We start from the raw sequence: 25,199 nt of genomic DNA on the forward strand, positions 1-25,199 counted from the left end.
AATTCAATTCGGAAAGCAACGATCAATTGGAATTTATAGTAATGATTACGGAATTTAAAACTAGTGAAATTAACACTTGAAGCAATTAAAAACTAAAGCAATTAAATAATAAACGGGATAAAACAATAGGTAAAAGGCGTTTAGAGGTTGTTAAATCGATTTGAAACGTTCTAGCTAACCGGGGTTGATTTGGTAATTAGTTCGGGTCAAGTTTTTCTAAAATGCCTAATCCGCTCTCTCGAGTCCGCAATTAGAACTAATTGTAATTAAATTAATACCCCGAAATCTAAATCGCTCTCGCGTAATTAGATTTCGATTATACCAATTTAATCCAATCACGAAGTTTAACCTAAAACCGATTAAGCCCTAAACCGCTCTCGCGTGATTAAGCCCTAATTAAGTGATTTGCTAATTCCGGGTTATTAAGTGACTCTCGCCTAATTAATTACCCTCTTAACCTAGGATCAGGAGATCAATCTATCCTAGGCATTAAGCATACAAATCACTACAAACCCTAATACCCAAATCAAACCCTAGTCAACTAATTACAACCAAACTTCATCAACAACCCCTAAACTAAGGATTTAGCTACTCATCACAAACATCATAGCAATAACTAATAAGTAAGCATTAGGAGTAAACATAGTTTAGAGATTAATTACCTTGCAATAATTGAAGATCCAAGCATAAAAGAGATAATGAAGAACAATAATAAGGAACCAATAATCTTCTATTAATAATAATAATCTTCAATCCATAACATAAAACTCAAAATAGCACTAAGAACAAGTGTAATTCAAAAAGCTGAGAATAGTAAAAGGAAATGGGGGCTACAAATCTAAATCTAGTGCATAACCCTAAAAAGGAAAATAAGGTGTCCTTAAATAGTACTACCCAAAACAAGGAATAAAATACAGCCCAATCTTGGATGTTTGGCCCAATAAGGAAAAGTCCAAAAGCTGAAATCCCCTCTTTTCTTCTTGTCTCGAATCGAGACACACAACTTATGGATGTGTCTCGATTCGAGACACATCTTGCATACAATTCTGCTTCTCCTTCTCTAGTGTCTCGAATCGAGACACACATATAAGTGGGGTGTCTCGATTCGAGACACCTCTTAATAAAGGGGAATCACGTCGCTTGCTTCCGGCTTTAGCTCCTTTCGCGCTTGACTTCCGCTTCCGCTCATTTTCCACTATTCCGGCCTCAAAACTCTCCGTAATGCTCTTGATTCCCTGAAACATACACACCCTCTATAAGGTATACAATTCCAATGAAAAACGAGGTGAACGCATATAAAAGCATATGAAAAGACATCCTAAAGATAGGAGTATTTTACTCCTATCAGAGCCCGAAAACGTGAAAACAAGTTCTGCAATAAGGATCAAAGATTTGGAGAAGCTAGGGACGAAGTCACCATGGCACCAGATGGAGTGGCGGCGGCGCCACTCCACATCGGCGGCGGCTCCGATGCAAACTAACAGCGTCTCTAGACGTGTAGTGAACCTCGAGTTTTACTTTCATAGAAAAACGTGCCAAAACCGAAAAAAAACACATCAAAAGTTTGTTGGAAATCAAAGTAAATTGAAATGACATATTTAATGACAATAAAAACATCCTAGCTACGGATCTAGAGCGAAAAGCATGGCAAATCATGGCAGTTACAACAATTATGAAAGTTTATTGCAAGAACACAAAATAAAATTCATCATGCATCCTATTGACTTTAAATCAGAAAAACACGCATACAGACAATAATCATGAATTTAGGGTCCTTACAGATACCGTTCTTGAGTCCTGTGGTCAGTTTCTAGACATCAAGATGTAAAATCGTATGTGGATCGTAGTGCAGCAGTAGACCCGTGCAGATTTGAAGCGTATGAGCTAGATCCGACTCAATTAATTGACTGAAATTTGCGCGTGTGTATGTTTTTGGTAGGGTTCGGCCAAGGAGTGCAATTTTAGGGTTTGTGGGCGTGATTTAGGGTTCTTGTTGATTGTGCATGCCACCCCTGATTAGGGGTTTAATAATGTTATTTATAAAAGTTTATTAGGATTTGTTAGGGTAGATTAGGTTAAAAATGTACTTTTTAGTTAATTAAAAGTAAACATATAAATTAATATGCGCTATACAAAAGGTGGTAAAAAGACTATTTTGGTCCCTAAAAGTATCAAAATGGGCTTCTAGGGCCATTAGGGTTTGATTTTGGTCAATTTTGTGAATCAAACCTGCAAATTGGCCTATAAACATCTAAGACATTTTAATTAGTCAAATATTTTAGACTTAGATCACAATCGCTTTGGATTTTTATAGGCTATTTGTAACAAATATGCTTCAGTCCTTCAAGTTTGTTGCTGCATGACGATCCAGTCTGCTTGAATTCTAACATGCGGATTGCTAGCTCATCATCTGAACAAGTGGCTCTAGAAATCATTATTGAACGCTTCAGTCCCTTATCATTTTTCTACCTATTCGAAAAATAGGTGTTTATAGTATTCAACATCGAATTGACATTCACTCTCATCATTCCATATGGCCACATACCCCTTCTTTTCCTTTTAAAAAACATGTTTAGCGCCTCCTTGGAACTCCAGTTTGTTGTGACCCCATTTTCCACATCCATAAAAAGTGACCTCTCTTTTAGGGACTCCAGACCTCTTGAAGTTTGAGGTTCCTCCTTTGTTCTCATGTTTTTGAGCTTGCCTTTTCTTTCTAATCATCCACCCCTTCCCTTTTTTGACCATCATCACCATTTCATCATCTCCTTCCTCGTTGTAGATATATTCTTTTTCTTCATTCTTGGACTCAATCGTCTTTAAAGCTTTCAAGGAAATTCTCTTATTTCTCTTGCTTGAAGGTGTTTTGCCTCTTAAATGCTCTTCATGTATGCCATCTTATGGAGTAGCAATTTTACAATAAGCGCATTGGTTCTTAGAGTCTTCAAGTTGTGAGACTCCTTAATAGCGGTAACCTTGGTTGCTAATCCAAGAGAGGTAGAGAACGAAGATATTTCCAATTTCCCCAAGAGTATAGTACTTACCAAGTTTCTTGAGGTTGGTGGTAGTGGCAAGAAGACGATGGTGATGTTGATAATTTTCTTATTTGGCTTGTGCTTGAATTCTTCATACTCACCAATGAGAAGCTTAAGCTTCTTGTCTTGCACTTGAACCTGTAATACCCCGTAGAATTATTAGCGTTTATTTTCGTGTGTGTCCAATTTTAATTGATTAGGACCTCGAAAATAGTGAATAAATTCACGTGATGAATTTATAAGGGTGAAAATGTGGTTTGGAGTGTGTTTTGCCTTAAGTTTGATTTTTGGCAATTTTACGTGTTAAAAGTGAATTTTGCGATTTTTCACTAAAAACCGTCAAAATAATTATTTTAAATATTTTTAAAAGCCCAAAATATTTTAATCCAGCTCATATGTTATGTTTTAATATTTTTGAATATTTGAGAAAGTTGAAATTATTTTGCCCCTAGAGTTCGATTTATTTACAAGAATGCCATAATGGCAAACTTGTAAATAATTAAAATAGCTAAACTAATATCTAGATATTTCTATTTGTAATCTTGGTGCCCAAGTTAATTCATCTTCTTCTCCATTTGAGTGTGGGTGCTGAATACACCATAGCTCCAAACACAAAACCTTACACTTTTATTTTCTCACAAAAATTTCTTAACGAAAATTGTCGGGAAAATTGTGTAGATCGTTAATGTGTATTTGCATGTTCGTTTGAGTATACTTTCTAGCTTAAATCCTTACTTTTATTTTCTGATATTGATGAATCTTAGAAACATGCTTATGATGGTTTAAATGTGATGTTTGATGGATAATTAGTTGGTTTAAATTGCTAGTTTAATGAGTTTCGGTTTTAAAATAATTTTTACGTAAAATTAAATTATTTATTTTAATTTTCTGGGATGATCTAAATGATGAGATTAATATATACTTTAAAGTGTAATTTTTGTGGATTAAAAATGTTAATTAATTCGGGTGTTAATTTAATTGTTTGGGTTTCGATTTTTAATGTTTTTAAAGCTTAAAAATCGCTTAAAAAGGGTAAATCAATAGATTTTAAATTTCTGGAAATAATTTTATTTATGGATGAGTTAGATGTTGGGTTGATGATAAATAAATGTTTAATGGTGAATTTTTAACGGTTTAATAATCGGGTTTAATTTTGATAATTGTTTAATTCGGCAAAAATTGTTGAAAAAGGGTATTTTTGTCATTTTTAATTTCTGGACAGAAATTATTCATGAAAAATTTATGAAATATGTTTGATAATTATTTGTGGAGTTTAAATGATTTTTGTGAAGTGTTTTGACGGATTAATAATCAGTTTTGATTATTAATGGTTATTTCGGTTTTAATTGTTAAAATAATGGAAAATATTATTTTAAAAATTATGGGCTTCTGTTTTTACAAGATGAATATTAAAAATGTATTTGAAATTAATTTTGGTGAATTTCGGTGTAAAAATGGCTTATAATAGCGTTTTTAGCGTTTTTGAGTTTTCCGGCCAAAACCACCGGAATACAGTGAACGGAATGTGAGTAGAGGGGATAGAGCATGGTGGCTCAGTCCTAAGCTCAGTTGGCTGCAGTTAGTGCCGAAATGATTTTGGCAGAAAATCAGGGGGGGCGAGCCCCAGGTATAAAAATATTTTACGGAAAAATATTTTTGGTTATTTTGAATTGTGGTATATTTGTTGAGATTTTCTAAAAATGTATTTTTAGAAAATTATGTGAATCGAATATGTGATTAGAATTATATGGAGTTATAATTCTATGTTTATTTATTGAAATAAATAAACTCTGTGGTGTATCGTACAGAAATACGATGACGCAGAAAGAGATAGTTGGAATCAAATTTGGTTATGTGATTATGTGGTTTATATGGTTGAGTCGGTCTAGAGTTTATCCTAGAATTTAGAGTTAATACATTTATTAATGTTTAATCTCTAAATTAGATCCAGCGAGTTTTGTCGCGGAAACCGGCGAGCGAAGGTTTTGATATTCGACGGGTGATATTTTTAAATTTGGAATAAGCGAGTACTGTGAGTGTGTTTACAACTTATACTGCTAAATATTAGTATTAAAAATATTGCGAACTGCTTTACATGATTTGCAAATGCTTTATTTTATTTGAATTTAAATCGCATGAACTATTATACATAGTTTTGAAACCGATTTAGATTCATTGAAACATGCTTACTATTGGGCGGCAATAGTGCTGTGTGATCACCGGTATTGCATTTAGAATGGGTTGCATGTGAATGTGCTGTGTGAATCCTGGCGACGGCCTGGAAAGTCAGGCGACGGCCTAGACTCTGTGTGAACAGATCTTCAGAGGCAACAGAATATAGACGACCAAAGGCAGTAAAGAGAAACTGCCGAGATCTGAGAGGTTGAACCTTTTAAAAAAGTGAAATGGCGACGGTATATATGTACTGCCGAAATATATTGTATGGTGAAAGAGTCTAAAGACCTTCACATACGTAAAAGATGAATGATCAAATTTGACGGGTTAGAGTACAAAAAGAAATGAATAAATACGGCCATGAAAAGGTTAACCCGTAATGTGGTGAAACGATGTGGAATATTTATGTTTCCTGTTTTGAAAGCATATAGGAACATGAATCATGGTTTAGGGTTTCATATGAATCGGTAATCTGGAATGCATTGCTTTCATATTAATATTTATTAGTACATGTTGTACGCATTCACTCAGTTTTTATAACTGACCCTGTTGAATTTATAATTTTTACAGGCGAGTAGTTTGAGGTGTGAATTTATAATTTCTTGTTCCAGAAATTCCTAGCTTGAATAAAGTGAGAATGACTTTTCCTTTATGTGTCTAGAGTTGCAGTAGCTAGAATAATGAACGATGATACCTTAGTAGTCGTTGGACTTATTTATACTTTATATTTTATAACGCTTAAACTCTGATATAATGTAATGTGAATGCTGTGCGAAAGTCCAAACGACTGCACGAGTATAAAATGCGACGAACGCATCTGCATAATGAAATGCAGTTAAATCCATAATGAAATGGTCTGCATAATGAAATGCAGTTAAATCCATAATGAAATGGTCTACATAATGAAATGCAATTAAGTCCATAATGAAATGGCCTGCATAGTGAAATGCAGTAATTACCATAGTAAGGTGGTATGCATAATGAGATGCATGATAACCATAATGAAATGGTTTTGAAACTAAAATGCAATAATTAAAGAGAAAATTATGTGCATGTTTTAAATGGTAATTTTTAATAGAACGTTTTAAACTACGATTTTAAAATGTTCGAAAATGATTTGAATTTCGCGAAAAATTTTAAGTGATTTTTAATGTATTTTAAAGGCTTGCTACGGGTTTCGGAGCAACCACTCTCATTCCCTAGCGCCGGTCTCGACGCCGAGAATCGGGTCGTGACAGAACCGTACCTTCATGTTAGTTCTCTAGGACCTTCCACGATCTTATGCAATGTTGCAATCTAGACATCTCATTTCTACTTGGTGAAGAGATAATGACACAAATAGCTTTCCAGTTGAGAGCATTTGCTTCTTTTTTCTCCCTGGTTCACTTAAGCACGGCGTTCCAAAGTTTGACGTCATCCATGTCAAGATAATTTTTCATGCGAAATTTCTAAAAAGTGTGACAAAATTTTTTGGTTGGCATTGGAATTAACAAAAAACTTGCAATTAAACAAATGAAATGAGTAACTTAGATTTTATACCAATTGAAATCTCAAATGCAACCGAAAAGTGGGGTGAATTAAGGTTGTTTAAGAAATTTAAAAATTATTTAAGAGTTAATTTAAAAAGTTGAGTTTAGAGAAGATGAACAAGAAATTTCAAAATGATCGGATCGCAAACTGATCCTACGTCCACTACTCAATTAAAGATTGAAATTTTAGAATCCACCAATTAAGTGTTTAAACTTACACCAAATTTAATACAAAAGAGTTCTTTTAGAGCTAAATTCAAACTAACAAACTAATTAATTTTTCAAAACTAATTTAAAACTTGCAATATTGCTAGAACAATAAATGTTCACCAACACAAAAACAAAGCAATCAATGAATTGAAGCAGAATAAATTTGACTAATAAAGAGAACTGAATGCTAGAAAGTATTTGAGGTGTAATTGTTTTTGTAACTTTTACACAGTGGTCTGTTAAAGGATATTTATAACCCCCTTTATAACCCCCAACAACTCCTCTTCAAGTCATAAAAAAGATTTTAAAAAAAAAAATTTGATGGCATGATAGGAATTACTCCTTCTACAATGTGTGTCGCGCCCATGGCCCATGACATCTGTTTATTTTTTTGAGTCCTTCATCGGTATTCAGACATGTGACAGTCATCCATTAAGACATTCAAATATATCTGTTGGACTTCCAACGGTCACTAGAGTCGCGACCGTGACTCCTATGGGTCGCACCCGCGATATACTTTTCATAGTTTTGGGTTCTATCAAATCGTAAATTGCACCATCTACAAGTCTGCATCGCGCCCTCTACAAATGAGTCACGAAGGATAACAATTCTACTTTTCTTAAAAATCAAAAACTCAATTTTCGCTAGAGGACTACAAATTAATCCGTAAGTGTTTTAATATATTTTTATATATTAATAAATAATATTATAACTTTTTTAATTAATTATCAAAATTAAAATTAAAGAGATCAACAAGATTTGGTCCAACCCACCTTATAATAACTCACTTTATTTCACAATTTCAAACTTTTTATTTTACATACAGTTTCATAATTCGCATCCCCATAATGACATTTGTCTATAGTTTTCTGATTATGTAGATTATTTGTTAACTCATAACATTAATTTACCAAACTATAATTATATAATAGGCTGTAAAAAAATCCTCGTACTTTTCATTAAAAACATATAAATACTTATACTAATTTTGGGCACAACTAAGTATCATAGTTTCAAAACAAAACAATTAAATTTTTTTGTCCATCATCATTATAAACCTGTTAATTATTGATATGTCTTTCATAACTCTATTGTAAAAGAAATTCATAAATAGTCTTAATATTTAAAATATTGACAGATTTTATATTTATGATTTTTAACCCTTTTTCACCCCTTTATTTTTTTAAATATCAATAATTAAGTAATATTTAAGATTAAAATATTTAAAAAGAACCAACCTCCAACGAGTGAAATCTTTTTCCTCAAGATTTTTCTTTTTCGTCTTCCGCACTTTCTCCTCGTTCTACCCACCACCTTAACCACCGCCTAGACTCACCTCTATAATCACCACCTCCACCTTAAGTTGCCGCCACCCCCTACTCGCCACTGGCCGAAGAGACGCATCGCTTCGTCTCAGGCAAAAATATGCGTTTGGTTTGTCTCAAACGAAGCCGTGGGTCTCTGCCAGTGGCGGGTAGGGGTGACAGCTGACAGCGTAGTAAGGTTGGCCGTTTTTTAGGGGTCGTTTTTCATATTATTTAATTAAAAAGAAAAATATTATTAAATAGGTCCCTAATTTAAAGTATCCATCAATAAAAGGCACATGGATGATTTATTTGAGAGATATTAAAAATTTTAAGGTCATTTTTAAACTTTTTTCCTAATAAATTTGACTATACTAACTACCACATAAGCAATTTAACAGCCAATATCTAACAGAAGAGTTAATCGTATAATTTTAAAAATTTAGAGGGTTTGTTGTTATGTTTTTAGACGACGAGGGCTTAATTGTGCCCAAAATTATTTTAAAAGCATATGTGTACTTTTGTGAAAACTATGAGCTGTTTTGTAACTTTTGCCTATATAATAAAATAAATATTTAAATGTAATAATTTTATAATTTTTATTATTATTATTATATTTATTTACATACGATATAAAATAGTTAGATAATGAAAATATTTTAGAATATATACCTATTATAAATTAATAACTTCAAATATTTAAATATAATATTTATTTTACATATTGTAAAAATTATATCAATATTTTAAATTTAATCTAAATATGTAGAATTGAGTTACTTTATATTGTTATATAGTAAAATATATTAAATTTTAATATAAATTATTTTTTTGATAGTAATTTTAATATAAATTATTAAAATAATAAAGTTATAGTATAATGATAATAATACAGGAAACTATTATTATTAATATTGAATTATAAATAGCAATTCTTTTCCAAAATTACTAGCAACATCTCTCAAAATAAAATAAAAATTAACATGAACTTCTAATTTTAAAACAAATTGAATTTTTTCCATAGTAAAAGTATTAAATTTGAGATTTTTAAATTTCAATTTTTATTAATTTTAAAAATTATATTAAGAATATAAATAAAAATTGAACTGTAAATAAAATTATAAATTATACTGTATCTTATACTTTTAATGTAAAAAGTTAGATTTTTATGTTTAAAATAGAAATTTAAAATTTAAGAAATTTGAGATGATAAAATTCATATTATTATTATTATTATTTTGAAATATAGGCATGTGGTGTAGGGGAAAGAAAAGGTGCAATAGCAAAATCTAAGGAGTCAAAGTTAAGTTCAAAGTTCGAGGTTGGAAGATTGTTACCACACACTGCAGTTCGTACTTCTATTTCCAGGCATGCCTATGACCCGGATATTTATGTTTTTGTTGCTTTCCTTCAACTTTTGCAATATGTCTTCATTTTTTGTTGGGTTGAGTATAAAACATCCAAACTACTCCTCCCGTCTCAACAGAATTTTTCACTTTACTTTTATTACATAGTTAAAAATAATAATTATTGTTTATAAATTTTATAATTTTTTTTATTTTTCATGTCATATCCCTATTTAATATAAAGTCCATTTAAATTTTATTTTCAATTTATTCATTAGTAAATTTTAAATAGGGAAGGAAAATTGAGTGTCAAAATTAATTGCTTTTTGAAAATGGACAAATTTATTTTTCAAAGTGAACAATTATATTGGGACGGAGCGAGTAAAAGACTTAATATCTAATTTAACTCTTAAGTTTCATAAGCTTTTCTTTTATTTGTTTATGGTAAAAGGTATAAAAAGATACTCGTAATTTCCATGAAAATACATATCAATTCTTTTATTTTTTTGAGGTATAAATAAGCCCTTCTTGTTTTCAAATAGAAGAAATAAACCCTTTTATCCTACACCATTAAAAACACTTGTTAATGGCTGACATGTCTCAAATAATTATATAAGAAAAAAGTTCAAAAATAATTTTAATATTTAAACTATTTACCAAAAATTTGAGGGGCTAAGTGTTCAAAAAGTAAGTTAAAAGAGTTTATTTGTTCGATCTTAAAATAACGAGGGTTTAATTGTTCAATTTTAAAAGTACGAGGGCTTAATTATGCCTAAAAAATAAAAGAGCTAATATATATTTTTAAGAAAAAGCCGAGAGTTTTTTTGTATCTTTTGTCTTTGTTTATTGAACCTATTAATTATTTATTTTTTTATATTATATTCAATTTCTCAAACTGTTCGTAAATGACACGCATGCCGGTATAGACAAATTTTTTTAAATTATATCCTATTTGTCTTCTAAACTATATTATTTTAATCTGTAATACCCATTAATTAATGATTTAAAGGCATAAAAAATCACCAAATTTAGCGTGTTTTGCAAATTTAACTAAACTTTCAATTTTGGTAAATTAATATATGAACTTTCAATTTTTTGCAATTTTAAAAACGATCAATTTTCGTTCAGAAAAATAGAGAAAAATGATGATGTGTACACCGAAATAAGTATTGTTCCGGCGTGCACAACAACATTTTTTTGACGGAAAATTGACCAGTGCTAAAATTGCAAAAAAATCAAAAGTTGATGTATAAATTTGCCAAAGTTGAAAGTTTATGTTAAATTTGCAAAAAACTAAAGTTCGTAATATTTTTATGCCATTAAGCTTTAATTAATCGTTTTGCCTATTTTACAACTACTATATATTTACCTATTTAACCTCTCGCAAAATATATTAATTTTAAAAAAAGTATAATATGTCTCTCTTATTTAAAATAAAGAGTAATGTATTTTATATATTATTCAAAAATTCATTTACGGTTTAATTGTTTTAAAAATTATAAACTTTAGCGTGTTCTGCAATTTTAACGCAAACTTGAAATATCCATGATTGATTTGAAAAGTTTAAAATTGCAAAAAACTAAAAGTTGGTATCCTAAAATTTTAAAAATTGGAAATTCATGTTAAAATTTGTGAAATAATATTTATGATTTTTAAGCAATTCAGCTTTCATTTAATATCATAAAATTGTAGTAAGTTTATGTATTTTATAAATATTATTAGAAAAAACAAATCATTGTTGAAAATATAAAAAAATATTTACATCTACAAGAAGTAATATCATGTAGTTACTTTATTAACATTAAATATTGTTCATTTATTTCTACAATTTTTTTATTTTCTATCATCGTAAATTATTTATGAAAATATTATCAAAATTTTTTTAAAAAAAAATTCAAACATTCTATGTTATCGTACATAAATTTTTTTACATGTTTATAAACATTCATACTAGACATGATTGAAAATTAAATAATTGTATTTTTAAGGAGGTTAAATGATAAAAAATTAAAAAACTAAAAGTGCAATAAAAAAAAAGAATATACCATGAGTTAAATATAACAAAATAATATAGTTTAAGGGTTAAAATATGAATTTTAATTATCTTTCACGCGCTTCAAAGCGTTAAATACGCAATTTACTATGTTGGATAAAAAGGGGATAAATTTACAAAAATTGAAAGTTAATTAATGCTTATACTAAAAGTTAATTAATGGTTACGTGTGCAAATAAATCGATACATCACACACTTAATAGTAAAATTAACTTCTGAGTTAATTTGTTGTGTTTAATTTCTTGATATTTTTTTAATATGTTAGGATCATATTTGAGATCCGAAATTGTAACACTCCAAAAGTTTGAGGTCTTTAGTTAAGTCACGAGATGTGACTTAATAGGATTGGTAGTACGTAAAGTAAATTTAAACGTAAATTTAATTTATAAAAGTCCCTAAAAATATATTAAGATCATAGGAGTTTAAAAATTAAATTTGAGAAATTTAAATTTTAATAAACATAATTAATTGGGACTAAGAAAATTCTTATAAATTAAAATAAAATAATTTATAAGTACCGAGTGAATATTTTTAGAATCAATATTCACATAATATTTTTAAGAAGTTACCATTAATATTTTATAAAATTTGGTCATATAAATTTTATTAAGGTGAGATTAGTTTAGCCTAATAAATATTAAATGATTTATTAAAAATAAAATATAGGTCCCGTGAGAATAAAAGTTATGTTTTTATTTTTATTATGAATTATGGAATTTTTGGATAAAATTTTATAAAATTCGAAGTTCGTTGTCCGTTTTAGTTACGGACGAATATTTAAGAATTTGGATTAAAGTGACGCGTAAGTCAATAGGGGCTAGTTTAGCTTTTAGCCAAACTATATAATTTCATTTCATGTGAAATGGTTTCATTTTCAGAACCATTTCTTCTTCTTCTTTTAGTCAGAAAAGAGATGAGAGCTAGGGTTTGATAGTTTTGATCCGATGTTTTATTTCTAACTCAAATTTCTTCGTGAATTTAATAGTAATCGAGGTAATAACCGTTATTTTGAATTCGGTTCTATAGAAATAAGATTATAATTGAATATATAACGGTTATCGTATCGAATCAATTTTACGTTCCGATCGCGGAATTGAGTTGTATAGTGTGTGAATTAGCGTTTTGGATAAAAAATGGTGTTTAAGTAGGACAAAAAGGCCAGGGAATGAAGTTTCTGTGACTGTGCGACCGCACATTCATCTGTGCAGGCACATAGGGGCTTGCGCCAGCGCACACCTCCGACGTGCATTCGCACGTTGAGCTCCGATCTGACAAGGTTCGGATGAACTCGAACGGTATGTTTGATATAGATTCAAATGGATTTTGAGATACAAACCAGGACGTTTAAAGGACTAAAAAGGACTTGGACAGTTAAGGACATTTGATTAATTAAAACATAGAAACGTTTTAATTAGGTCTTATATTAATCAAAGTGATTGATAATTAGAGGACTATAAGTTGATATAAAAAACGAGAATAGACTATATACGTTATATGTCTAGTAATGTCTATAGAGTTTACTTTTTAGAGTTAGAATTCTTATTTGAATTTATTTTAACAATTGAATTCTAATTAGATCCGACAGGCCAGCGGGCTATAGACCAGCGGAGTTGGGGACATTCAAATCCTGTTTTGGGGATAGCGGTTCTGTGAGTTTGCATTTTACTTTTGAATATTGATACCCAAAATATATATAACTCAAAATGTTATGTAAATCGCATTGCATTGAGTCGATTTGAAACCAATATAAATCTATTGAAACATGCTACCTACTGAGCGGCAATAGGGCTGTATGATCACTGGTACCGATACTATGGACTAAGCATGTGATTGTTTAGAGAGATAGGAATAATTATATTAAGTCATTGGGCAACATAAATGTTGGTGACCCTGACATAATGAGTGGTTTTGAGGCGCAGTAACTTGTTTACGGTCTAGATACCCAGTACAGAGTTTGAGACAGCAGTGATTCAGTTCACGGTCTAGATTTATGTAGACTATGGTGTGATATATATTGTGGTTCATACTTTAGTTTTGCCCATTAGGGTTTGATGTTTATGGTTTCATCTGGATCGGTTGTCTAACTGCATAATGAATGTTTCTCATGCGATTTCTGTTTTATTAATATTCCTAAGTAATTATGTGAACTTACTCAGTATTGGCCGCCGTTGATATTTCCTTTTTATAGGTAAATAGATTTTGAAGTGAGAAGGCTTCCTGTTCTTTTTTCGGAAGTCGTATTTAAATAAGGTCACTTTATAGCTGCTGAGTAGTTTGGTCAGTAGTTCATTTTGAAATGGTTTACTCTGATATGAAACTACTGTTTTGTATATATGGTTTTGAATGTCGCGTGTTTGTACAAAAAGGGCTTTTGCCGGTGTTTAAAAAAGTAAAAATGGATTTGCGTTAGATCCATAAATTTGTACAAAATGTTTTAATCGGTATTGTGTTAACTGGTTTTATACTATTGCCATTGCATCCGGACAGGGCTATTGTGATAGGAGGAATTCATGGTTATGCCCTGATTCCTAGAGATACAATCACAGTGTTTTGATTATATTTTAAGATAAAGGTTTTCAAATACTTATGAAAAGAGATTGAGACCTTTTATATTTTCAAAACGCGAAAAGCTTTTACTATTTTTTCTAGGCATGCTACGGGTTTTGGAACAAACATTTTCATTCTCTAGCGCCGGTCTCGACTCGAGTTTCGGGGTGAAAATCGGGTCGTGATAGAAATACATGATATGTCAACAAGAAACACATGTTATACATGAGTGTCATTTTTGCACCTTTTCTATTTAATTTTCAAAAGTAGTTATAGACAATTCTTATTAGTTTTCCAACTCGAATAAAATACTTATACCAAGTAAGTATTTTTATTAAATTGAAATAAGACACTTATTTTAATTTTTAAAAGTTATTATTATTTGGTTGTTTTCATTAGTTTTTAAATTGAATAAAATATTCATTTATTATTTAATAAAATATAAAATATTAGATTTTAGCCATTGTTTTTATAAAGTTATTTTAAAAATAGGATTAATTCCTAAAAAAATCACGAATTTTGCACGAAGTTTTATTTTAATCATGACTTTTAAAAGCTGTCATTTAAAGATACGAACTTTCATATTGTTTCAAATTCATCATTTCAGTGTATTTTTATTGACTAAATTCTTCACTAAATAATTAATGAAAGATCTAAGTTATTAATCAACATCAAATCTTATTATCTTTCGGTTAGAGTATTTAGGATTAGGAATTTTTAGTCAGATAAAATACACCGAATTTTACTTTGGTGATAGATTTGGAATAAAATGAAAGTATGTGCCTTTAAATGATAACTTTTAAAGGTCGTGATTAAAATGAAACTTCGTGTAAAGTTCGTGATTTTTTTAGGAATTAACCCTTAAAAATATGATCATTTTTCGTGCAAATTCACAAGCTTACGACTAGTGTTTATATAATTGAAATGACGAAATGATCATATTCTTATGAGTTTTCAACTAAGATAAAATACACATTTAATTTTTTAAAATTATTATCATATAATTATCAATTAAAATGAAATATTTATACTAAATGAATATCCTCATGAGTATCAAGTTTAAATAAACACATATCTAAATGTAAAAATTATTATTATTAGATACTTACATTAATTTTTTAAATTATATAAAATATTTTTTAAAATTTAAAGCTGATATTAATAGATAGTTTCAATTTAAATAAATAATTTATTTTTATTAAAAAAATTATCACTAATATTGTTGTGAATTTTTAAGATAAAAAGGTCTAAAATTGGCCCTTTTTTTTTAATTCATTCGAAATATTAAAGCCTTATTACTTAGAAACCACTCACTTTATAATTTTTTTTCTCATTTATACCATGAGTTAGGAAAATTTCTAATTGTAGTCTATTTTCAATTTTTATGTTTCATCTCTACACTACTGAATTGAATTAACCTATTTTTCTTCAAAAAGAAGTTTATATTAGTCCTTTATTTGTATTTTTCCAAATAGAAAAATGTATGATATAATCATTCTATTTAATTGTTTTTAATATTTTTATTTTATATTAATTAAATTGTCAAAAAAATTAATTTTGAGGTACAGAAGAAATATAAAAATCGAAAATAAAATATAATTGAAATTTTTTTTAAATCATGCTATAAATAAAAGGCCTAATTACTTAAAAACCACATACCTTGTAACTTTTTTTTATTTATACCATGACCTAGGAAAATTTTCAATTGTACCCTATTTTTGATTTTTATGTTTCATTTATACCCCGAAATTAAAAATTTTGATAATTTAATTAATTTAAGGATGAAAATATTAAAAACAAGATACATAAATGATTAACATTAACGTTTTATCAGAATATATGTTAAAAATAAAGGGCTAATTTAAACTCTTTTTTAAAAGAAAATAGGTCAATTCAATTCATTAGAGTAGAGATGAAATATAAAAATCAAAAATAGGGTATAATTGAAATTTTTTTTAGGTCATGGTATAAATGAAAAAAATTATAAGGTGGTTGATTTTTAAGTAATTATATCTAATAAAAAAGTTGTAAAGTGGGTAGTTTTAAGTAATTAATAGCGTTAATGTGAGGATATAAGACTAGTTTACTAGAAGACAAACTCTTAAATTAGTAGTAATATATTAATGTAAGAAGATTATAAATATATATGAGTAGGATGTGTTAGGAGTGGAAGGTGAAGTAAGAGGCCTGCACCTGGCGCATGCTGTATTGTATCTATCGTATACAATCTTACCAAATGGCCGTTTCATATAATCAAACAAAACATCTGTCTACCCCTTTGAATTTTCATATTATTTTACTACTTTTTCAACACAAAAACTTATATCACCCATCAAACTCTCTTTTTTTCTGCTTTAATTCTTGTTTCTTGGTGTGCACTCAATGTTTTGTTGAGTTGATAGGTGTTGTTTCTTGATTTTTGTATAGAAATATTATATGTAAATCAAGAAGAATGAAGGGTTATCATTCTAATGGTAATGGTAATAATAGTTATGATTATTCTTTCAAGATTTTGTTGATTGGAGACTCTGGTGTTGGTAAAAGTAGTATTCTTCTCAGTTTTATCTCCAATTCTGTTCATCATCTCTCCCCTACTATTGGTAACTTTTACAATTCTTTAGTTATTTTATTAGTAGTTTGATTGATTGATGCTTTGCATGTCTGTGATTTTGATTTTGATGTTCATGTTCTATTATCTGGTTTAATTTATGATTCTTTTGGTTAATTTATTTGTGTTTTGATTGGAATTGGATTAGGATAATCTGCATGCTGTAATGTTTTATCTAGTGATTACTAAATTTATGTCTTCATGATTTTGTTTTTGAATATCTGATAATTTTGAGATATTTCTAGGAAATTTTAAGTAGAGTTGGTGACTGGATTATTGGATGATGATGTTGATAGTTTGATTGCATTAAAAAATGGACAATTTATATGATGAGCTCTCAAGACTCTTTAAAATTGTTGTTATCAATAGTTATTTATTGGTGAAGAAGACTGAATATCTTGTCTTCTGGTAGGGGTGGGTACTGAATCCAACCAACCGAAATAAAACTGAAAATGATTGGTTTGATTCACTATTATAGATTTTTTTCAATTTTTGGTTCAGTTGGGATTTCGATTTTGCAGAATTCAAAAACCGAACTGTCTATATATATATATATATATGTAATTTTGTAAAAATATTATATTTTTATATGTTCAAGAGGTTAAAATGTATAATATATCATTGTTTGATTGCATAGCTCCGGTTCAGTTTGATTTTCATTTGCTTCAAACTGATCCATTTTGAAAAATTCACTTTTGAGATTGTGAATTGTTTTAACAACATGCAGGTGTGGATTTCAAGATCAAGATGCTCAACGTGGGCGGGAAACGATTGAAGCTCACTATTTGGGATACTGGTAACTGAATGATATCCCTATTTCTCTTTCCTTCCCTCGCAGAATAGCTGTACTATAAAAAACGTGCCACGGATTTTTCCCTTGTGTGCTGTATCGAGCATTTTCATACTTTTTATAGTCTTGCTTGGTTGGCTTGATTATCGCTCTTATTGATCGAGGGAAAATGATTTCTTTATTATCAGAATGATCTTCAATGATAGTTGCATTACTCCTAAGCTTTTGTCTAATTCAGCACTTGGAGCCGTGTGTCAGAGTAATCAGTAATCAGTTATATTTAGACGGCGTTTGTTTACCCAGAGTTTTGCTCATGGGGCCATGCTTTACTATATTGTAGTAGTATATGAACTTTGCTTTTGAAGGAGTTATCAACTAAAGGTTTTGAATTTAAAAGGTTACATGTCAATGCAGTTACGATCAGATTTTCTTCGTGGAAGCATGTACTGTTGAGTAGACTGGATTATTGTGCCATATATATGATTAAAAGCGGTTGGGCTACTAATTGAGTGCTCGTGAGGGATGGGTTTAAGCAGTCATTACAGCAAATAGTGCTCTACTGCTCCTTGCGAATTTTTCGCGTTGGATCAAATTTGATTGAATGATTTGGAGTATCATATGTTTTTTATTTGATATTTTTTTTAAGTTACTTGATTGCATAGGTTTAATACCCCTAGAATGAACAAGGTACTAGATGATATATCTAAAAGCTCTTGAAACGAATGTTGTCGTACCGACTACATTCTATGTTTCAATGTTTCTTTCTTTTCTAAAAAGACTTGAGACTCCGAACTTCTATATTTGTAATTATATTATTGAAACAAAATATTATCATTTTGCCAATTTTTCTGTTTCAGTGTTTGTAATGCTGCATACATTATAGGCCAGTGCAAATTACCTATCAACTTGCGATGTCTTCTGATCTAGTTTAACACAGTAATGCGGTTACACATAGAATGGAATTTCATTTTGCATTAAATGGATGATGCGGAATATTAGTACCACATATCAACTGAATGAAGATTAAAAAAGAGTTTTTAGGCACTTTATTGCAGTGTAGCCATTGTAATTTAATTGGTTTCTGCTGTTTTGAAGCTGGGCAGGAAAGATTTGGAACATTAATCAGCTCTTACTACAGAGGGGCACATGGAATTATCCTTGGTATGCATTTTTTTTATTTCATTTTTTATTTTAACACCGAGATTCTACGTAGTCTCTTCATATTGTCGGAAGTATAGTTTCAAATGAATTTTATTTGTTCAAAGAAAGTGTAGTTTTTCATGAGCTATCCAGTGATGATACAGGAACATAAAGTAGTGAACCAACAACCTGTATAGGTTCAGATCCTTTCACCGACATTGTTTGAGAAAAGATAACTGCATCATAGTTTTACCAAGAGAATTCCTGATAACTGAGAGACCGTAACTTTGTTCGATAAGGATGCAATTGTGGCAAAGTGCAGACAATGAACAACAGCAAATCCAAACACATATCTTTACTTTGCTTTTATCTGGAGCATAAAAATTATAGAGGGGAGGAATAAGAACAAAAGCCTTATAAAGAACAATTTTGTTGTATCTAACTTGTTAACGTAAATCTTTAACTCTTGAGTCGTATCATTTTGCCAGAAATATTCATGAGGTGGGATAACCTTGTTCAGTCTGCTCTTGTTTCAGTTTATGACGTGACTCGTCGAGAAACGTTCACAAATTTGGTGGACATATGGGCGAAGGAAGTGGAGCTTTACTCTACTAATCAAGAATGCATCAAAGTTCTAGTTGGAAATAAAGTTGATAAGGTAGGTTATCGTCAAACTTGCAATCCTCCGAATCTTGGTACCCATGCATACATTCACACAAGATACACAGAACACTATCATTGTATTTGGAAATGAAGCGTGAGACGTAATATTAATAATTGAGAAAATCATAAGGTTTATATCTTATTGTTATAGTTTGAAGATGTTTCAGGATTTTCCTTATGATGTCACAATTTCAGGATAGTGAAAGGGCTGTGAGTAAAGAAGAAGGAATGGCTCTGGCGGCGAAACACAATTGCTCATTTCTTGAATGTAGTGCTAAAACCAGAGCAAATGTGCAACAGTGTTTTAAAGATCTGACGTTAAAGGTATGTTCTTCGCATAGAAATGACCGACTCGACTATCTTAGTTCAGCCATTTGTTACTGCTACTTCATGAGCACTTCAACAGTGCAATTAAATGATGAACATTGACTAGACGCAAAACAGAATGATGTATGGTTTAATCACATTGTAACCTGCCTTTTTTCTTGATCAGATTCTGGAGGTACCTAGTTTATTGGAAAACGGATCGGTAGTAGTCAAACAGCAAATTTTAAAAGATAAACAAATATACAAGGAACCTCGTCCCGGTGGTTGCTGCTCCTGATCAAAATGCCTAAACACCAATGGATATCAGACGCCAAACATCAATTCTCTTGTGCAATGTTCACACTCCGACATTGTAAATGATACTATGCTCTTCCCAAAGCACGATTATGGTAATTTTGGAGCGGTTCCGTGAGCGGAGTCCTCCATTTTGATATGGAGCTGTTGGATGTAACTCTTTATAGCCTTTCAAAGAAATAGTTGTCTGTTACAGTTGAATAGTCTTCAGGCATGTAAAAAGGTGATAGTGGTTTGTTTATGTCAAATGGTTAAATACTTCTATACCACTAGGAATACAGAGAAATAAAAATCTGATGTATAAAGTATAAACTTTGTTTGTCTCAAGTTTTAATTTTACTCGCTAAATCTATCAGTTGTTGCTCTCCATTGAGTGTATTTGCTTGAATCCTTTATCAATTCTTTTTTAGAGAAATTCTGCAAATTTCGGGTTGTATGAGATTTGCGTAATAGAGGTATCTTGTTACTATTTTGATTGATCAACGAATACATAATCATGAAATGTCCGAAAACGAAAACATGATCATGAATATGTCCGAAAACTAAAACACGCAGCTTGTGCATAGGAGGATGGAGAAAACAATGACAGTACAAGAATCAGTTGACAAAAACAATGCTACTGCAGGAATTGGTAAACCCTGCCTGCAGACAGATTCTATCCAAAACTGCCGTAGCTGTTCTTTTTGTACGAGCTACACATTAGGGACTAATCTATTCTGTTATGTGATAATAAATTCTCATCAAAATAACTGATGTGTTCATGTGGTGATTCTAACTCGAAACCGACGTTCCTTTTTTCGCCTTTTTCTCTTTGGATTTCTCAATCGGCTTCCTCCCCTTTTCCCATCCTCACAAGAAACTAGACCACATTGGCCTGGCTACGTATATAAGTAAACCGATATAATGAACTTGCATCCTTGAAAAAACAGATTATTCCCATTACATTTTCTCCGCAGCGATGGCCTTTATTGCCTCCCATGGAAGGCTAACGATGCTGGCATCACTTCTGATAGCTCTCGTGGCAGGAGTTAGCGGCGCCGACATATATCTAGAATGGAATGTCGCACTTGACAGTACAATAAAACCTGTTTCGGTCGACCAGCCTGTATGATGAAATCTTGCAATTTCTTTCTTCCATTCTTTGCTTTGATTCCTTATATGACAAAGTTGGTATGTAACAGGTGATCACCATCAATGGAATGTTCCCTGGACCTCTCATAAATGCCACCACCAATGATTTGGTTCATGTCAATATTTTCAACAATTTGGATGAGCCATTGCTCTTTACTTGGTATGCAAATAATACTCACCCTACTTCATTTATGATAATCCCTTTTCTGATGTTATTTGTACATATTCTTTCGTTGGTTTAATAATCGAGAAAATGTATATATTTTCCGCATTTAACTATTTTAGCCAAAACTTTTGACTTTTAATCTGATTTAAAGGATACTATTTTAATCATAGTCCAATTTGCCCGATTGAATCAATTTGAGTATGATTTAGTCAATTAGTGGTTATCAAATGGGTCTGTGTGATTGTATCAAAAAATTACAATTATCCAATAACTGTTATGTGAATTATTCAATTAAGTGGCATATAAAAGTAATCAATTTAATAGATTTAACTGTAATTGCAATAAAATTCTTCGAATCGGGAATTATTAGACCTATTATGGTGAAAATCTTTTTTTTTTGGACCCGACAACAATCGAAATCTACCCCGTTATTGAAGAAATTCTATGGTGAACAAGTAGTCCACTATATAAGATTATGAACTATTCATTTGGAGTGTGACATAATGCCGTGATTATTAACAAATTGCCAATTAATAAAAGCTATAACATTTATGAATCAAAGACATTGATTCATCATTAACTAATGTTGCTTTTATTAATTCGTGGCTGTAAATAATCATCCGCCATGTGTCGGACTCCAAATATATAGTTTATATTTTCACGTGGAGGACTTAGTTCACTTAAAAATTTATCGGGACATGAATAAACTGATGTTAGTGTAGGAATGGGATACAGCAAAGGCTAAATTCATGGCAAGATGGAGTTTCAGGGACTAACTGTCCAATACAACCTGGTACAAATTGGACTTACGTATTTCAGACCAAGGACCAAATTGGAAGTTATTTCTATTTTCCTTCTACAAACTTTCAGAAAGCTGGTGGAGGATATGGACCAATCAGAGTTAACAATCGCAATGTTATTGCTATTCCCTTTCCCAGCCCTGAAGCTGAATTTGATCTTCTTATTGGTGATTGGTATTATGATAGTTACAAGGTAATACTCACAAATGTTTGTTGGTTAAAAGTCTGAGTGGTGCTTAATTTTTACTATATGTTTCAATTTGGTACAAGCACTTTTATTCATATCAAAGTGTTACTAAATTTTTTTAAGGCGATGATGCAACCCATTACTTTTCGATATAATATGTGACTGGATGAAGTATATTCTTAAAATGTGCTGTTACGTCGGTCATCATGTCTGTCACTCTTTGTCTATGTTTTACATAACGTGATATTTTTCCACCAATTGGCACATAATTTATTTTGATCTAAAATGCTTCGAAATGATATAAAAATTACAGTATAGTACCACTCTGATACAAAATAAAATTTTGGTACTAAATTAAAGCATAGAATAAAAAAATGTATTGTATAGACTTTTAACCGAAATTTAATTCATGAATTTTCAGAATCTCTTTAATACCAACTTAATTTTTTTTTTTGATTTGGAATTATGGTAGAACATCAGGAACATGATGAACACACCAAATATGGCATATGTACAAATTCCTGATACCATTCTATTCAATGGAAAGGGCCCTTATGGCTATCAACAATCTAAGTTTCATGAGTCATTCAATGTCACAAAAGGTATTATATCTATGCCTCACTTCACAATCCTACAAACTATCCAAAATGGCAAATTGGGGTACCAAAACTGCTGTTTTATTGCATTTGGGTGACCAAATCCTGATTTGTTTCATTTTGTTACTAAACTTTAATTTCACTTTAACATAAGTTTCTAGCCAAAATGCATATGTGATAGTCGAATTATGCCACGTGACAATTACTTTTTACTTGTATTTTTATAAAACATTGTCACATCTGCATAATTTTATTTCAGAAGAAAACTTTATATAATTTATATAAAATTAGATAACTTAAAAATAATATATTTTAGTTAGGATAGTTTTGTCTAAACAATTGACAATGGTGAAACAGCTATCATATGTTGGCAAAAAAATTATGAATTGGAGATTTTCCAACAGTGGCTGTTGGAGGATCAAAAAATTACCACCAGCTTTTTAATTTTTTTTCATCAAACGCTTTAGTGGAGTTTTTTCAAAAGTAAAACTTTAAAACTCCACCAGAAAGCTGAATCAAACACCCACTAAGACGATCGAGTTTCAAAGTTTTGAAAGTGTTTCGAAAGTGGAAATGAAACGTTGTAATGTAGGATTCGAAAAGTTTTCATGCGATTCAGACTGACTATATTCTACGCATGTTAATATGTTATGCAGGAAAGACTTACAGGTTCAGGATATTGAATGTCGGAAACGCATTCAGTTTAAACTTCAGGATTCAAAACCATAAGATGGTTTTGATCGAAACAGAAGGGTCTTACACCGATCAAATAACATTGGATTCTCTGGATGTTCATGTGGGTCAATCCTATTCAGTTCTGGTGACAATGGATCAGAATGAAGCTGATTATTACTTGGTAGCATCCCCTTTAATGCTCAACACTACTGGAATTACAAGCCTTGTGGGTTCAGGAATTCTACATTATCATAATTCTCTTTCACAAGTTAGTGGCCCTCTACCTGTAGGGCCAGACCCCTTTGACCTTAATTTCTCCATCAATCAAGCTAAATCTATCAGGTTAGAATTGCTTCAGATCATAAATTATGGGCACAACTCAGTTAAACAAAATTCAAAATTTAATACCACGAATAATCTACACAAAAAATATAGTGATTAAAAGTTTGAGGCATGGCATTGAGGTAGGACCACGCCACCTCTGGCCCGACCTTGTCTTCGTCTCTGCTCAAACATGACACTTTTTCGCTAGTAACTTGTCAAATTATCAATCAAATCACTCGGTCATAGGCACAACCGTGCCGATTTGATCTCAGATAAGACAATATATTCATATGTAATAGTTTTATTATGCATATTTTAGGTGGAATATGACAACAGGAGCAGCAAGGCCTAATCCACAAGGAACCTTCAATGTAACAAATGTTACATTATCACAAACTTTCATCTTAGAAGCCTCTACAGTAGAAATCAATGGCTTACCGCGCTATGTCGTCAACAATGTCTCATATTACACTGTCAATACCCCTTTGAAGCTTGCAGATTACTTCGTAAACGGCACAAATGTTTACCAATTAGATTGGTTCCCTGTTCATTCTGTCAATTCTGAAGCTACATATGGAGTTTCTGTTGTTTCTGGAATTCACAAAGGCTGGATTGAACTTGTTTTTCAAAACAGTTTGGATGTCATTGATTCTTGGCATTTAGACGGTTTCGGATTCTATGTTTTAGGGTAAGTATATTAATGGTTTTGATCCGAAACCCCGAAACATTTTAGTTTTTAGAATGTTAGAATAAGGGGTATTATCGTGTATGAGTCAAGTCGATTAACATCAAGTCGATTAACATCAAGTCGATTTCGAGTATTTTTTTGATTCGATCTTAAATAATTCGCAAGTCGACTCTACTCAATTTCACCTTAGTGAGAACTTTCAAACCGTTTAGCATATCTATATTTTCACTTTTTAGGTTTCGGTATTTCTGTTTCCGTGCTAATGAACTAAAAGAAAGTTGCTTTTGAATTTCAGGTTTGGCAACGGAACTTGGGGACCAGAAGCACGAAGCAGCTACAATCTTTTCGATCCTGTGGTTCGATCGACGGTGCAAGTGTACCCGAAAGGATGGACATCAGTTTATGCATTTCTTGACAATCCAGGAATGTGGAACCTGAGATCACAGAAAACAAAGAATTGGTACTTAGGCCAAGAATTGTACATCCGAGTTCATAATGATGATCCCAATCCTGCCAAAGAACGTCCTCCTCCTCCTAATCTACTTCTATGCGGTTAGTTCGCAATTCGCAATTCGCAATTCGTATTTTAAATTGTCAGAGTTGGCATTTCGTAT

At 31.0% G+C, this 25,199-nt stretch overlaps 2 protein-coding genes across 2 annotated transcripts; both read left to right on the top strand.

Annotated features, from left to right (window-relative positions):
- The first annotated feature begins 16,349 nt into the window (after positions 1-16,349).
- Positions 16,350-20,396, top strand: LOC126659627 (ras-related protein RABC2a-like). The gene is made up of 6 exons (XM_050352940.2): positions 16,350-16,796; positions 17,532-17,600; positions 18,690-18,755; positions 19,271-19,392; positions 19,593-19,721; positions 19,891-20,396. The coding sequence occupies exons 1-6, from the start codon at positions 16,649-16,651 to the stop codon at positions 19,999-20,001; spliced, it is 645 nt and encodes a 214-aa protein (XP_050208897.1). The 5' UTR covers positions 16,350-16,648; the 3' UTR covers positions 20,002-20,396.
- On the top strand, positions 20,081-25,142 carry LOC126661932 (monocopper oxidase-like protein SKS1). Its single transcript, XM_050355813.1, has 11 exons — positions 20,081-20,113; positions 20,215-20,229; positions 20,429-20,473; positions 20,574-20,649; positions 20,948-21,123; positions 21,200-21,309; positions 22,038-22,308; positions 22,775-22,904; positions 23,555-23,915; positions 24,217-24,585; positions 24,881-25,142. Exons 1-11 carry the CDS (start codon positions 20,081-20,083, stop codon positions 25,140-25,142), a joined length of 1,848 nt encoding a protein of 615 aa, XP_050211770.1.
- The last annotated feature ends 57 nt before the right edge of the window (positions 25,143-25,199 follow it).

This window comes from Mercurialis annua, linkage group LG8 (assembly GCF_937616625.2).
Source record: "Mercurialis annua linkage group LG8, ddMerAnnu1.2, whole genome shotgun sequence".
NCBI classification, from domain to species: Eukaryota; Viridiplantae; Streptophyta; class Magnoliopsida; order Malpighiales; family Euphorbiaceae; genus Mercurialis; species Mercurialis annua.